The sequence below is a fragment of the Artemia sp. Qi Xiang Cuo genome, chromosome 21, assembly GCF_049724085.1.
Source record: "Artemia sp. Qi Xiang Cuo chromosome 21, ASM4972408v1, whole genome shotgun sequence".
NCBI lineage: Eukaryota > Metazoa > Arthropoda > Branchiopoda > Anostraca > Artemiidae > Artemia > Artemia sp. Qi Xiang Cuo.
Genome location: NC_142814.1, coordinates 417,636 through 434,940, shown reverse-complemented (window position 1 = coordinate 434,940; position 17,305 = coordinate 417,636). Strand labels below are relative to the sequence as shown.

The following is a 17,305-nucleotide window of genomic DNA, read 5'->3' as shown; positions in this document are numbered from 1 at the left end:
TTTACATTAGCCATATCATTTTATTTCACCTTTTTTTACACTGCTTTCATCGGTCTCTTTCTCCATTAGGTGCCTACTTTCTCACTTTTGAAAAAACCTGGGGACCAATAAAACCTCCACTTCTTGATAAAACTTTTATTTGGCTTAGAAACGTCGCAAGCTGCCACACCTGTACGTAGTGTCTTAGTCAATACATGCTACTTTCTTGACTGAACTTCGAAAAAAACGAAAGTGCAGACTGTAATCAAACCAAAGAAATTTATAATTGTGAGAAAAAAAACATCAAAGAAGCCTTCTAGAAACTGAACTAAACTTCTGTGTTGAAGCAGTTATGGTCGGAAAGTCATTTGGTTTTTCAGGTCCTCTTGGACCGCCCCCAAGAATGCATTCGCCACTGACAAGTTCGACGCCACAGCCATCTTTTGAATTACCCCAGCGACCAAGAAACTCAATCCACTGCAGTTCTTGAGAAAGTCTACAAAAGGAGAAGAAAAACAAAATAATATACATCATCAACACTCAGCATCACTCAACAGCGCTGTTACAAAATTATTTTTTTTTGCGCTGGGGCTTGCTAGCGGTGGTCTTGCCGAAATATTCACTATTTTTTTTTAGAAGTTGTTCACTGGACCTTAAAAACACCAGTTTTACTATATTTTCCCCTATTTTCAAATTCAATTGATTTAGTAAAATTAATTAAATTAATTAAATAGTAAATTTAACTTAATGTCAAGTTCAATTACAAATAGCTTATGTTTTTATAAGTAAAAAGTTTATTTACATTGTAAAGTAGCATCATATTGTCAAAGTCTAGTTATTGGCAATAGTTAGGTCTAGGGGTATTTTCGGGGGCAATGGCGTCACTAAGGTTGGGAGGGGACAGAATATCCATTTTAAAATTATTTGCTCGTACTCCGGCCATTTTGCCCGCAATGCAGAGCTCAAATGAATCAATTGTAGCCTCTACCGATGGCCCATAATGGAGTCGCAGGGTAATAGATGCTTAACACCCTTTTCGTCCAACCAAATAAATAGCAAGACCCTCAAACAATGAATATTCGCCTTTGGTGCTGATGTTGCGGTCGATGGCAACCCATGAACGGCATAGCGTAGTATTTTTCGTCTTGAGGTTAATGTAGATTATCCATTCCTCAGCCTCAGTCACAATCCGATGTAAAAAAAAAAAAATTCTCTTTGTTGCCTTTGAATCAACTGCTCGCAAGTGAAAAATCGCCTTTCAACATCTCTCTGTTTCAATTCATGAGGCAACCAATTGCCTTGCTTGTGAATCATTCCCATAGATTTTAATCGTACGAAAATGGCTTGTTGCTTAACTCCCAATAATTCTCCAAGCTCCTCTTGCGTTTGACTCGGATCTTCCTCGGGTTATGACTCCAATTCTTAGTTTTTTAATTTCTATTTGCTATCCAAAGTAAGGCGTATTTCCAACGCTGAAATCGCCATTCTTGAAATATCAAAGCCCTTCCCTACATGATCAGTTGGAGTATTGTCATCATAAATTTCTACAAGCATTCGATGTACTACAGCTGCACTTTTCTTCCAATTAAAGCAGAAAACTAAAACCTTCCGCAAATACTGCATGGTTAAGACAAAATTTGATATACTCAACAAAAAATAAGAGGTTTTGTATAAAACGCAAAACAATATCGACTCAATGTTATTGACAGATGTCTAACCTCTCTGAAACCACCGAAATTAGGTGCCTCCATGAAACATTCATAACAACCAGAGCTGTATTTTGAAAATGGACCGAACTGATTTTAACTCCAAATGTTATATGTGTGTCATATATAATCCCCCGTCAATACTTTCTCCGACCAATCAATTTCTTCTCAAATCCCTCAATGCCCCATCAAACCCTTCAATTTCTCCTCAACTCATTTTCCCAACCAATCATGCATGTTTTCGAAAGTTGTCCGTGAACGTTGCGATAGGCTGTATAATATTTTTTATTCAGTTCTGGTGGTTCCAGTATTAACAGGTGACGATCTTATAAGGCTAGCTGGAACACTATAATACATGGGTTCAGTTGTTTTTACAATTTATAATGTTTTATATTAGATATACGTTAGGGCGCATGGCGACACTTAGTGTGCGAGCAAATGAGCCCATAGGGAGATAAGGCTTTATTTCTGAAGTAACAAAACAGGGCTTTCCAAGTTTTCCAGAAGTCGTGATGCAAATTTCCATAGTTGCGGTTTGGGTTGGAAGGATCCGAACCAAGTCCGGAACTAGGGGGCTGCGCCACCGCAACTCTTCAACGCTAATTGATGCTGCCTAGCAATTAAGTATATCAGAGGCAACGCTGTAGCGTTGAGGCAACACCGTAAAGGCCATACGGCTCCAATGTTTTATTATTTATTTATTATTATTATTATTTTTTTCCCAGAGGCACTTCATACGGAAGGGGTCGTCGTAAAAACTTTAAAGGGGGCCCATTCGATTGGAAATCCAGAGTTCTAGTGCCCTTTTTAATAGTTGAAAATGATTGGAGGGCAACTAGCCCCCCCATGCCCATCATTCCTCCAAACACATCCAATCGAAATTTTGAGATAGCCATTTTGTTCAGCTTAGTTGATTTCCAAATAGAAAATATGTTTTTAAGGAGGACACTCCCCCACAACCTTCAGTGCAAGGGTTTTAAATTATGCCCTGGGGGCATATAAGGTTTTTATAGAAGTTGTTGTCGTAGAAACTTCAAAAAAGGCTCATTCGATAAGAAATTCAAAGGGATAGTGCCCTTTTTAATAGTTGAATGTGATTGGGGGGCAACTAGCCCCCCCACGCCCATCATTCCCCCAAACACATCCAATCAAAATTTTAAGATAGCCATTTTGTTCAGCGTAGTTGATTTCCAGATAGAAAATATGTTTTTGAGGAGGACAATCTCCCAAAACCCTTAGGGCAAGGGTTTTAAGCTATGCTCTGGGGGCATATAAGGTTTTTATGGAAGGCGTTTTCGTAGAAACTTTAAAAAAGGCTCATTCGATTGGAAATTTAAAGGGCTAGTGCCTTTTTTAATAATAAAAAGGGATTGGAGGGCAACTAGCCCCCCCCGCACCCATCATTCCCCCAAACACATTCAATCAAAATTTTGAGATAGCCATTTTGTTCAGCGTAATTGATTTTCAGATAGAAAATATGTTTTTGAAGAGGACACTAGTAGAGTAGTACCTTATACTTCTAAGGGTCCATGTTCCGTCCCATGCTATTTTACGGGCCCTCTACACCTTTTAAAAGAGAGTCAGAACTCCCTCACACAGTTTGACGTAGACATTTTTTTTTTTTTTTTTTTTTTTTTTAAGTTGGCAAGGTACAATGTGGTCAAACATGTTTTAAGAGTATGATCATAATTATATAACTCAAGCAGACTGTTTTTTTTTGTTATTGATAAGAATTTCATAATAATGTACGTCGTGAGTTCATGTGCACATTTTTTTTAAAAGCTGGCATGATATAATGTTGTCCAACATGTTTTGTGAGCATAGTCGAAATTATATAACTAAACCGGACTGTTTTTCGATCCAACATCCACTTTTTAAGAACCAATCATAGACATTGGTGCTTGCTCAATATATGGTAACTCGAGTGGTGATTGGTTAAAAATAAAAGGACTGGTTTTTTATTCATCCTTGAGATTTTGTATAAAATGTTCATACATTACGATTTAATTTTCATTATGTTTTAACATATCGTAGAAAGTACATTGAATAATATTAACTTTGAAACAATGGATACTTCAATTGTCAACGTGAGTATAGCTTACTGAATTTCTTAATTTATTTCCAGATATAAATCATTTTACCAGTAAATTCAAAATTCAGGGGACTTAGCCCCCCTCCCCCTCCATCAATACAAACCCTAAAATATGATGAGTATACTCGCTAGAAAACACAAAGTACGCTTTTTTTCTATTATGTAAACAAAAACCCATCCCCCACTGCTCTGTTTAAGAGCATAATTCCTTAGTTTTAGTTATTTCGTTCGAAAAATTTCCCTTTTCTCAATTATCAAAAAATCTTTTTTCCGGTCTAAAACCACATGTGTTTATAATTACAGAGAGTCCCTTTTGAAGCCAGAGTTCAAACGTGTCTTATCTGAGTTATGAAAACAAAAGGTTGATGATTAAGACAGGGTTTGTTTAATTCTCGCCAGAAACTTAGAATTTATATAAGACCAAATCATATTCAAATATTTTCTTGGGGGGAAATTTTAAATTTTGTATTAATTTGGATTTTAGCTCACATTTAACAGACTACCCCCAAACTCAAAATTTCCAAAATTCTAATATAGAACCTTTTTTAAATATTGCTAAAGTGCTAATAGATATAGCGTTACAAATATCAGAATCGACTTTAGGGGATAATTTATATTATGGGGGGATGTTTTTGCAATCCCCCTTCCCCCCAAACTCAAAATTTTCAAAAATTTTAATTTAGAACCTTTTTTAAATATTTCTAAAGTGCTAATAGATATAGCGTTACGAAAATCAGAATCGAATTTAGGGGATAATTTATATTATGGGGGGGGGGATGTTTTTGAAATCCCCCTTCCCCCCAAACTCAAAATTTTAAAAAATTTTACTTTAGAGCCTTTTTTTAATATTTCTAAACCGCTAATAGATATAGTGTTACAAACATCAGAATCTACTTTAGGGGATGATTTTTATTATGGGGGGATGTTTTTGAAATCCCCCTTCCCCCCAAACTCAAAATTTTCCAAAATTTTACTTTAGAAGCTTTTTTAATTATTTCTAAAAGCGCTAAGACATAGAGTGCTACAAATATCAGAATCGACTTTATAGGGCAAATTATATTATGAGAAGATGTTTTTGAAATCTCCCATCCCTCCAAACTCAAATTTTCCAAAATTCTACATTAGAAGCCGTTTTAATTATTTCTAAAGCGCTAAGACATAGAGTGCTACAAATATCAGAATCGGGTTTATAGGGCAAATTATGTTATGGCAAGATGTTTTTGAAATCCCCCTCCCCCCAAACTCAAAATTTTCAAAATTCTACATTAGAAAACTTTTTAATTATTTATAAAGCGCTAAGACATAGAGTGCTACAAATATCAGAATCTAATTTATAGGGCAAATTATATTATGGGAAGATGTTTTTGAAATCCCCCTTCCCCCCCAAACTCAAATTTTCCAAAATTTTACTTTAGAAGTCTTTTTAAATATTTCTAAAGCACTAAGACATAGAGCGCTAGAACATCAGAATCAACTTTAGAGGATAAATTATGTTATGGCAAGATGTTTTTGAAATCCCCCTCCCCCCAAAACTCAAAATGTTCCAAAATTTTACTTTAGAAGCTTTTTGAAAATATTTCTAAAGCACTACAAACATCAAAATAAACTTTAGAGGGCAATTTATCTGTGAGAGAGAGGTTATTATTTCCTTGCTAAATTTCTCTTCTTTTTTAAGGAGGAGGAAGATTCCTACAATTACTCCCCCCTTGAAAAGAGACCAAGATGGGGTGATATCACATCGATGCAAGCTGCAAGGCCATCCATCATTAAATATACCAGCTCCATTACAAGTTCTCTGGACCAGCCACGAGCCTCTCAAGCCAGTGTCAGCTCTGTACAAACCTCTATGCAACCTGGCAGAAAATTCAAGAGGGAGTGGATAGATTCTCATAATGCGTCAGCCTCATCTAGTCAAGATTGGGAGGACACCCTCCTTCATGCTTTGCCAGGGGCTTCAGATGTACAAGTGCAGTCTCAATTTGGAAATGTAGGTATTTTTACCTCTATCTTATACATGATTATTTACTTAAAAAATGCTAGGAGGAATTTAGTTTTGTGGTTTGGGGGAAAAATGTGTGCGTATGTATGTGTGTGTGAGTGGTGCATGCGCTGCTTATTTTTCCGTCTACTCGATAATTCATTGAGATAGTATAATGAGTATTTCAAATTCAATAACAACTTAAGGATTTTCACGATTTTGTTGTGTGTTTGTGTGTGTGTATGTGTGTGAGCGGTGCATGCGCTGCTTATTTTTCTGTCTACTCGATAATTCATTGAGATAGTATAATGAATATTTCAATAAAAACGTAAGGATTTTCACTATTTTGTTGTGTGTTTGTGTGTGTGTATGTGTGTGAGTGGTGCATGCGCTGCATATTTTTCTGTCTACTCGATAATTCATTGAGATAGTATAATGAATATTGCAAATTTAATAACAACGTAATGAATTTGACTATTTTGTTGTGTGTTTGTGTGTGTGTATGTGTCTGAACTGTGCATGCGCTGCTTATTTTCCTGTCTACTTGATAATTCACTGAGATAGTAAAATGAATATTGCAAATTCAATAACAACGTAATGATTTTCACTATTTTGTTGTGTGTTTGTGTGTGTGTGTTATTAACAAAATTGGAAATGTATATATTTTATACCTAATGTACTTTACGTTATTGCTATTACAAATAGTAGATTTTTAAAACGAGTAGATTTGTAGGAAAATGAATCTGATCGCTATTTTTTATGGATGACTAGATTTGTAGGAAAAAAAGAGTCAATTTTTTTTTTAATGAGCTATTAAGACAATTATTGAGTTTTTTTTTTATTTTTTTTATAATTATTGACAATTATTGAATTATTGAGATTTTTTTTTTACCATATTTTATTGCTATTAGTCAAACGTTGCGATGTGTGTGCGCTTGTGTGTGAGCGTGTACGCGTGTGTGTGAACGCGTGTGCGCATACGTGTGTGTGTGTGTGTGAGTGTCTACGCGTGTGTGTGTGAGTGTGTGTGTACGCGTGTGTGTGAAAGTGTGTGTGTGTGAGTGTGTGCGCATGTTTATATATGCATGTGTGTGCTATTAACAAAATTTTTAATTTATTATGCATTTGTTTTGTAAATAATGCTATAAGCGAAAATTCGTAATTTATTATGCATTCGTTTGATAAATAAAAAATTCAATTAAGAAAAAAAAATTGTTTGATAAATCCGACTAGGAAACAAAAATAGTGAGCTATAGTTGTGATAAAACTTTCCTAAAAGAAAGAATTGTTTGATGCCAACTAAGATCCAACTAAGAAATAAATAGTGTGCTTTAATTGTGATAAAACTTTCCTAAAAAAAAATAAATTGTTTGATAAATCCAACTAAGAAAAAAAATAGTTAGCTATAATTATGATAAAACTTTCCTCAAAGAAAAAATCCAACTAAGAAAAAAATATTGTGCTATAATTGTCATAAAACTTTCGTCAAAGAAAAAAAACACAATCCATTCATTTTCTAGTTACAGGGGGAAGCTACGAAAACAACTGCCTTCGCTGGCCCAGGACTTCAAAATATCTTGGGTAATTGTCCCCTCTCGCCGGATGATGATGTTAGTGAAGGTACGTTATTTGGTATCCCCTTGGATTTTCAATTTACAACTGAAGAAATGGACAGCCTTATGCAAATTGTTGGACCTAATGTTCCCTGGGATATTTTTGAAGATTATTTTATATTTAGTGAATTTGGTCCTGTGCGAATAGGTGCAGGACATGAAAATAGTGTCATGTCCCCGGAACTACGTGAATTTGATTTGTTAGATTCTGCTTTAGGTCACCTACAAACATATAAGGTAGATTTTAATCCTCCCGAAGAAAACATGGTTGACGGGTATGTCATTTTAAAACACCCTGTAAATATTCTTCATACCTAAATCGACCAAATTCAAGTACTTATTGAGATTGAGACTCAGGAATCGGGGGGAGGGGTCAGGGGGGGGATAAAGCTTCATACAAAAAAAGTTTTTATATAAAAATGGGGGCAAACGGAAACTTTTTTTATTTTCATTATTAAAATTACAATCAAAATTTTTCACCTGGACTAAATGAATTTGAGGGTAACTTTTTCAACTGGGTAAATAAATTAATTTCGACTTTGGACACATCTAACGAGAGGGGATGTGGGTACACAATTTTATACATTGAACACATGGATCTGAATCTCAGTAGATTTAAAAAAAATTTATTTTAAGGGGAGGACGGGGTAAAAAAAATAAAATGCCGTCCAGATTTGTTGGCTACCAAAGGGGTTCAGAGTTTCGATTTTGACACGGGGCTGCAATGCTTTAAATATGCATTTTTAGCAGCAGCCTATAAAACATTAAAAGATGAGTCTTCAATGAAAAATCTAGACGGACTTACGCGTAACAGTGGGGAAAATTTCCTTAAAGTAAATTTTGGCTGTTTAGAGGGGAAGTATCCGGTGTCCTTGAAAGAAATAACCATATTTAAAAAAGCAAATGAAAATCTTGGGTTGGGGTTGGTTGTTCTCCAGTATGACACAGAATTTGTAAATGGGGGAAAGAAACCAAATAAAAAGGAGTAGTAGCTGGCTATTGTCTTGGTAGCTGGTTTGCTAGGCTATTTCGTTCTGCACTACCCCTTGCTAGAAAATATCTTGTACCTGCTGCATCAAATTTTGCTGCCTCCACACTACAGGACTGGGGGTCGGGCAAGAATTTCAAGGAGAGTGTTAAGGAAAATATTAATTCTTCAGCAAGAGCCGTTGGTGAGCAATTAAAATCTCGGATAAATGGGGAGGGATTGAAAAGGATGCGTGCACATCATTCACTTATCAGTCTCGACCCAGGCAGAAAGCAAAGGATACCAACAAGGACTGATGAAGAAAACAACGGAACCTGATAAGCAATAAAAGAAAAAGACTGTTAGATCAACCAAGGATTTCTTCTCTTAAGATGACATCTCCCCAACAAGAAATGATACCCTTCAATCACGTTCTCATTGAATCTGTTCACTGCTGAAAATGTGTATGTCATTGTCAAGTATGGCTACTATGGACAATTTCATCCCCAAAAACCCCTCTCGAACAATATACACATTGAAATATCTTCAATCGAAGACTATTTCATGGATTTGTCATCAACATTTATTGATTTAAATGTTGCGGTGAAGAAAAGGTCAGAGAATACAACTCCAACTGCTGCCGACGGTCTCTCTCACGAGAACTGTATTCTACACAACCTATTCAAACAAATTAATGTATTTATTAATGGAAAATGGGCGAGCACTTGCAATAATATATTCAACAATGCAAGCTAAATACAATTTGTAATGGTGACACAAAAGGCATACATGGAGTTGAGGGGACAGTCATTAGGTTATGAATATCGATCAGGTTTTGATACTGACGGTGAGTTGACTACAGCAGTGAGCCAGGAGTATGATCTGGTTAGAAAATTAAGTCATGAGATATTCAATATATCTCAATGGTTACCCCCCAATGTCAAGATTGACATAAAGTTGCAACTGGCCCCATCGAATTTCATTTTGAGAAAAACACTTCCTGCAGCACCCGATGCAAATGTCATTATCACATCTACAATTCTCCACGTCCGAAAACAACAAGTTATGAGCTCTGTTGCATTGGCAGTAGAAAAGCTAAGAGCCAATGGCAACAACATTAAACTTCTTGTCCCCCATACGATCACCAATCAACGTCACATTGCCACCGGCTCTCGTAGCTATAGCGATTCATCATTTATCAATGGAGAAATCCCATCGAAATTGGCTTTGGCCTTTGTGAAGAGTGGCAGTACAGTTGGATCCTGGACTGAATCCCCCCATGATTTTAATTTTTTTCGGTCTATCTAGCCTTGTGTGCAAAGTGAATGGTATTACACTGTACACTCTATCTTTTAACAAAAAATCATATAGAACTCTGTACGAGTTGACCATGCAATCCCTAGATCATGACTCTCAACTATTTGAAAATGGAATAACCGATTCAATGTTTTCAAAAAATCATGGGGTAATTGTTTTGGATTTGTCGGGGATATGAGCATAGTACGAACAGTGAATTTACGTTTAGAGTGTACATTTGCCGATGCTTTGACTGAGAGTATCACGCTAATATCACTGAGTCAATTTGAAACCTATTGGGAAATCACACCCGACGGCAGTGTTCTACTAGACCTAGCACCATGAACAATAACAAAATCATCAATTTATTTAGTATTGATTCGTACATGTCCCAGTACAAGTCCTTTTGCATACCTTCGGACTTCATTGAAAAAATTCCAAGTGTTAACAATACCCTAATCATTGTTAATAGCAGTCCATCGACGTTGAAGACCGGCCATTGGCTATGCATCTTTCCAACAGCAAAGAATATTGAATTTTTTGATTCTCTTGCATTATCGTATATAATCTACGAATAATACATCAGTAAATTTATTGAAATTGGCGGGGAACTTATTGTTCAAATTAAACGAGAAAAAGAGGTCTCAGCAAACATTATGAGTGCCTTTTTTGCACTACTCTTTTTAAAGTCCAGACACCGTAAATATAACTAAATGCAGTTTCTTGATATTCACGTTTGCTGACTTTAATTGAACAACTTTTTATTGGAGAACATACTTACAAGTGTCTTTAATATTGATTTTTGTGCACTGCGAATAAAATGTTCTAAAAATGTATGTGAAATTGCTTATTAATAAAAATTTATATACATGATAAAAAACGACTTTTTGACTCTTTAGATTTCATCTTCTACTAGGTATAGGTAGTTGTCGAAAACAACTAATGCAGGTAGATTATCCTGATTTCACAGTGTACTGATCCTGATGTACTGCAATGTCAGGGTCACATTTTCTACAGTAGAATGTGACTTCGCTCTTTTCATATCTATTTGTATAGCCAATGACACTATTCTCATTAATTCTATAGAATTCACATGTTTCAATTTGCCTATTTCAAGCAATTTCACAAACAATGTTCTCAAATGTCGAATCACAATCCTTCACCGCCAAATAAAAATTAGTGGAAATATAATCATAACACCCATTGTCTTCACAGCGATGACGTAGAAACCATATTCTTTTGTTGTTCCAACAGTTGAATTGCTGACCCGGCTCCTCCTCCCAGAACAATCAGAAAAACCACGACGATACCAATCTCCTAGCAATAAACTAAAATCACGATTAGAATTCTTTCCAATCATACTGGGATATATATTCTCCCACTGATTGCATTTATCATAGTGACAATCGGAGCATAGATGCCCTCGAGGAAGATAGTTACATAATTCTCCAAAACATGAATGACAATATAAAATTTGCACTGCATATCTCCTCTGCAATATACGCAGGTTTTATAATCCGCACTTTTCTTCTAATCCATCAATCATTTTACGATCCTCACATGAGGACCAGCTGCCCAGTGTGTACATACATAGCGGACATGTATAGAACATTTTTTCATGTGTTGAAACTCTCACTGCCACATTGAAACTGAGCTAGCAACAACAAGAAATTGTCTGAGATAGAGAGAGGTGTAAATCATCCTTGAGCACCATCTTTCTCATGAAAAAAAAGTCCCAATTTTCTAAACTAATGTTTAAAAGCATGTCCACAATATCATTTTGCCATGTCGTGATCAATATATCAATAAATTGTGTAAATGCATTTGGACCACGACGTAGAAGCTTCATACAATAGTCTAATGATGGAGAATCACTTTTCATTATATCGACAAGCATTTCCCGAGAAAATATCTTCCTTTGAATAGAAAACTCTAGAAAATCAGTACCTAGAATCAAAGTTTTTCCATATGAACTCAATTCCCCATGATTTGCTCTTTCCCGAATCTATCCATTTTTTTTTTAGTCCTAAAACTCTCACAACAGATTATAGAATAATCAGAATTTCTTTTTCTACTCTAAAAAATATGCGTTAATATACTATAGAAAGAAAAATACCATTGGTTTAAAACCATTTTATTGAGCATAAATACACCAATAATAATACTGACTGATACATTTTGTTCTCATCATTATATTTCGATAGGATATCTAATGTTGACCGAAGTTTATTTATATGAAGAATATTCACTTTTCCAGCATAACATAGTTGCTCCTCCTGTTTGAATTTGCTTAATGATATCACTTATCTAGCATACATATTGTCCCACTCAAGGCATAGTCTACAGCCTCCGGCTATTTCCACAGCCACATTGGGTACTCGTATATCGTTGCTGCTGTTGTCGGCTCCGTCATTCATCTCCAATAATGTAAATGCACCACTCATTTTTCTCTACTAATATCCTCTCAAATAAACTATTCTCTTTGAATTTAATTCTCTTACTAATATGAATTGTAATGAAAATCAGTCCTTTTATTCAAATCCCAACCACAAATCAAGTTATCGTATATGGAGTAACCTCCGCTCTCTGATTGGCTCCTAAAAACGGATGTTGACTCAAAAACCTGTCTTCTTAAATTAAATAATTATGACCATACTCTCAAAACATGTTTGACCACATTATAGCTTGTCAACATAAAAAAAAAGATAAAAAAATGTCTACGTCAAACTGTGTGAGGGAGTTCTGACTCTCTTTGAAAAGGTGTAGAGGGCCCGTAGAATAGCATGGGAAGGAACATGGACCCTTAGAAGTATAAGGTACTACTCTACTGACGCTCCCCACAACCCTCAAGGCAAGGGTTTTAAGTTATACCCTGGGGGCATATAAGGTTTTTATAGAAGGCGATGTCGTAGAAACTTCAAAAAAGTCTCATTTGATTGGAAATTCAAAGTGCTAGTGCCCTTTTTAATAGTCGAAAGCGAATTGAGGGCAACTAACCCCCCTTTCACGCCCACCTTTTCCCCAAACACATCCAATCAAAATTTTGAGACAGCTGTTTTATTAAACGTAGTTTCAAGTTCTGGAAATTAGGTCTTTGAGGATGACAACTACACCACACCCCTCAGGGTAAGGGTTGTAATTAAAGGATTCTCCGAATTCTTCCCAGTATTTCTTGTGAAAGGGATGCACGGATAAACTATAGAGAGGGCTCATTTGATTGGAAATTGAAAGTTCTTGTTTACTTTCTCAGAGTCAAAGGAGATTTGTGGGTAACTACCCGCCCCCCCCTCCTCCACGCCCTGAATGCATCAGATAAAAATTTTGAGATAGACATTTTGTTAAATTAGTTCAAAGTTCTGATAACAAAAAAATCCGGTGTCGACACAGCCCACCAGGACCCGGGGGTAGGCGTTGTAAGTTCTGCCATGGGGGCATATAAACAATCAAATAATCATTAAATAAAAATTCAATGTAAACAAACATAAAATATATATTAATGTAAATGAATAAATAAATTTAGTTTTTTTAATTAATTTTCTTAAGTTACTAAGTTTTAGACAATAGAAAACTAAAGGTCATCAAGGCAATAAGGTTTCGATGTTTTATTGTTTTTTAGTTGTACACTAAGATTAGTGAAAACAGGGCCACCAACGGGAGAGTTGTGCACAGCTGGCCCTGTCCGCCCACCCTTTAGGATTAAACCCGACCCCCTAATTTCCTCCCATTTGTAGCGTAAATGTGAGGATAGCCTTATATAGTGCTTGTTAATGGTTATCTCTTTTGTAAAGTTATTTTAGTTTTTTTAAATAATTTTTTTCTGTTACTAAGTTTTAGACAATAGAAAACAAAAGGTCAAAAGACCATAAGGGGCACTTTCCACATAAAGTGCCCCTGGAAAAATAAATAAGTATTAATTCATTGAACCCTAATGGCTCTTTACTTAGGTAACGCTATAGCATTGCTTCTGACCTAAAAAGTTGAGTAGAAATTTCAGCTTCAATTTTTATGAATATCCGAAATTATCTGAAGGGAATATGTTTGGGGGAGCATATTGCACGGCTGGGAAATTTCTGCTAGGCGGAATTTAATGCGGGGGAGTTATCAGCAGGAAAATAAAATATTCTTGGAGGGGGAGGAATTCCCAGGAGTGGGTATTCCAAATGTGAATTATTCAGGGAGGGGACGACTAAACCCATTTGATAATATTCTAAATTTTACATCTGAAAGTAACGGGAATAAAGAATCAACGGAAATGTCAGAGATAGCACTTCAGGTTCCTTCTGACGATTTTGTTCGTGTCTTTTGAAAAAAGACATTTTCAAAAGACTGATTATTTTCATTTGTATTACTTTCTTTGTGGCTGCTCAATTATGCATGTGAGGGGGGAGACTCCCCCCCACCACTGTCTACGCTAAGGTTTCAGTTTTTATCTCAAGGCTTAAAAATGAACGCAATGCGATAAAAGTATAAGTCAAAATAACATATATAGAATAATATATGCACAAAACACGGAACATTTAATCAAAATTGCATATTTTGAGTTGAGGCTCCCCCAAATCATGGGCCAGGGGGCTCACCATTCCACAATCTATGAAATCAATCCTGCAATAACTGAAAATATAAAGTATTTTTGAGTATTTTAACGTCTTCCACAACTCAAACGGTCCAACATTCTGCAGCCCAATGAGTCTGTCTAATCTCCTAAATCGGGAACGGAAGAGATAAGTGAAGTTCCACCCCGTATTGGATGAGTCTCCAACCTCACCCTTCCCCTCTTCTACTGTCTACGCTAAAGTTTTCTTCTTTATGCCAACTACGCCGCCCCCACCCCAAAGTCTTTAATAAGGTAAAGTTTTGTATTGGAAGAACACATAGTAAATCTATTATAGTTATCCAATTATAAGTTTAAAATACATACTCTGTGATAGATGCAAAATTGCTTTGGCACACACAATCCTATTAAGGTCAATTCCAAACAGTCGTGATCCCTTTGTGTCAGCAAGTGAAATGGTCTAAACACCCTTATTGGAGCTATTTTTTCAATCCATTCATTGTTGTCAATCGCTCTCCACAAGTTATGCAAGCTGTCTATTGTTCATATGTAAGGCTTTTATTACAGAGCTAATCGTATAGACTTTGAAAAAAGCCTCATTCAATTTAAATTGAAAGTTCTAGATCTGTTTTTTAAAGTCAAGAATAATTGGACAATAAGCAACCCCCCCCAACCCCCATGCCATAAAAACTTGAAACTTTTTGCAATCAAAAAAAGAACAAAAATTAAATAAAAAAAACTTTCCGAAAAATAAGTTTTTCAAGGAAAAGTAAAGGCCATTTTAAAATTAAGATCAGCAGATACAAATACCTGTTAAAATTCAAACTCAAAACTACCAGAAATTACTATTAAAGAATAAATGAAACCCAAAACGAACAGAAATTAAATAAACAATCATGACAAAAAATACAACAAGTAATAATATAAATGAATGAATAGATCTTAAAGCGAGTAATGCTTAGATTGAATATGAAAATCAAGCTTAAAACGAAAAAAATATTTTGCTATTAAAGTATAAATGAAACTTAAAACGAACAGAAATTAAGTAAACAATCAATGCAAACAAACATACAATATATATTAATGTAAATGAATAAGTAAATCTTAAAACGAGTGAAACTTAAATTGAATATACAAATTAAGTTTGAATCGAATAAAAATAACTACAAAAAAGAGTTTGGGTATCGCCTCACTGTAGAAGCCTAAAACCTACAGCGTCATTGGCGCTTTACTGAAAACAAATTATATTACATATGTTTTCTTTTGTACTTAATATAGAAAATAAATATTAAAACTACAGTAAAATTTTGAACTGATGAGCTTTCAGCAATTAATATCATTATACATCAAATATTCAGTTTATTTTAATAGTTCTTTCCAAGATTGGTCAAGACAAATATAGTTTCACTACAAGCAAAATTTGGATGCTGTCCCCTTTTTTAGCTGTAAGAACCTAAAACCTTCTGCGTCATTGGCGCTTCACTGAAAAAGAATCACTCGTATATTACAAATTTATTCTTTTCCAGTTCTTATAGCATTGAAAATGAAAATAAAAATTACAGTGAAAAAAATCTTGAACTGATGGATCTTTCAACAATTAATATAATTATATATCTAAAATTCAATTTGATTTTGTTTATACTTTCCAAGACTGTTCAAGACGCATATAGTTTTGAGTAAGGCGCCAATGACGCAGTAGGTTTAAGGCTTCTTCACTGAGGCGATACCCAAACTCTTGTTTGTAGTTATATTTATTCGATTCAAACTTGATTTAGGTATTCAATTTAAGTTTCACTCGTTTTAAGATTTATTTATTCATTTACATTAATATATATTGCATGTTTGTTCGCATTGATTGTTTATTTAATTTCTGTTCGTTTTAAGTTTCATTCATACTTTAATAGCAAAATATTTTTTTTCGTTTTAAGCTTGATTTTCATATTCAATCTAAGCATTACTCGCTTTCAGATCTATTCATTCGTTTATATTATTACTTGTTGTATGCTTTTTGCTATGATTGTTTATTTAATTTCTGTTCGTTTTGGGTTTCATTTATTCTTTAATAGTAATTCCTGGTCGTTTTGAGTTTGTATTTTAACAGATATTTGCATCGCTTGAGCTTAAGTTTAAAATGACCTTTAATTTTCTTTGAAAAACTTATTTTTCGGAAAGTTTTTTTCTAATTAATTTCCAATAAAATCAATTTAGATTTAGTCCCAGGGGTAAGTCTCCAGAAGCTCAAATGGAGTTCTTCTCAGTTAGGTCATAACTCATAAGTTCTCAGTCATGACACAAAAACTAATCAATATTTGTTGATATGTCCTCACTTTGCTAAACCCTTGATCCCATTCAAAAGGATCTTGTCCTAGAGCGTCTGCCTAGAAATGTCCATGGTTGCAACCCTTGATCCCATTCGTTACAGCTAGTTTCTAAAAATTATTCTTCTTTGCAGCACGATATAAATACTGTCGCATTTCTTTCCCAGTATATAGATCGAAGGAGTAGATTTTATTGACCTCCTTAGAATATAAGCACACGATTCCAAGAAGCAGATGAAAGGAAAAGTAAGGATATGATGAACAAAAGATTTTGTTCGTTTCATAATAACACATCAAAGAAGAAGCTCTTAAAAGGTTCAGATAATAATAAGATTATCTATTTTCAATTTAATTCAATTTATTTATAACCTGTCAAAACAAAAAAGGGCGCAGATCCCGTAAATGACAGAGTGCATAAGGGGAAAAAAAAGAAAAAAAAAAGAAAACTTATAAACTGAACAAAAATAAGTAGATTTTACAATCATAATTATCATAGACATGATCTCAAATCATATATCATAATCACAAGATAATCAAGACATAAATCAAAAGACATAAAAAAAATCATAACCCAATCATTAAAATCATAAAAATAAAGAGGACCCATCATGATTTAGTTTACTGGCGGAAGATTTATAATCTGTCACCCTTTTATCAATAATTGTGGAAGGAAAAATGAGCTTAAATTTTGGGTACAAAAAAGAGTTACTAATCCAAGGGGGCATATGTGAAAGGAATTTCTCAAATTTAAAATAAATCCGGTGAACAAGTTTTTTTTTGAAGCAGGAAAAAGTTGCAAAATAG

The 17,305-nt window shown here is 34.7% G+C and overlaps 1 protein-coding gene across 1 annotated transcript in view; it reads right to left on the bottom strand.

Annotated features, from left to right (window-relative positions):
• Window positions 1–224: 224 nt before the first annotated feature.
• LOC148939125 (uncharacterized) overlaps window positions 225–17,305 on the bottom strand; it is a 41,818-nt gene continuing 24,737 nt past the window's right edge. The window contains exon 7 of the mRNA XM_089106715.1: window positions 225–475. Coding sequence (XP_088962841.1) covers window positions 283–475 — 193 coding nt within the window. The 3' untranslated portion in view covers window positions 225–282. The remainder of the gene's footprint in view (window positions 476–17,305) is intronic.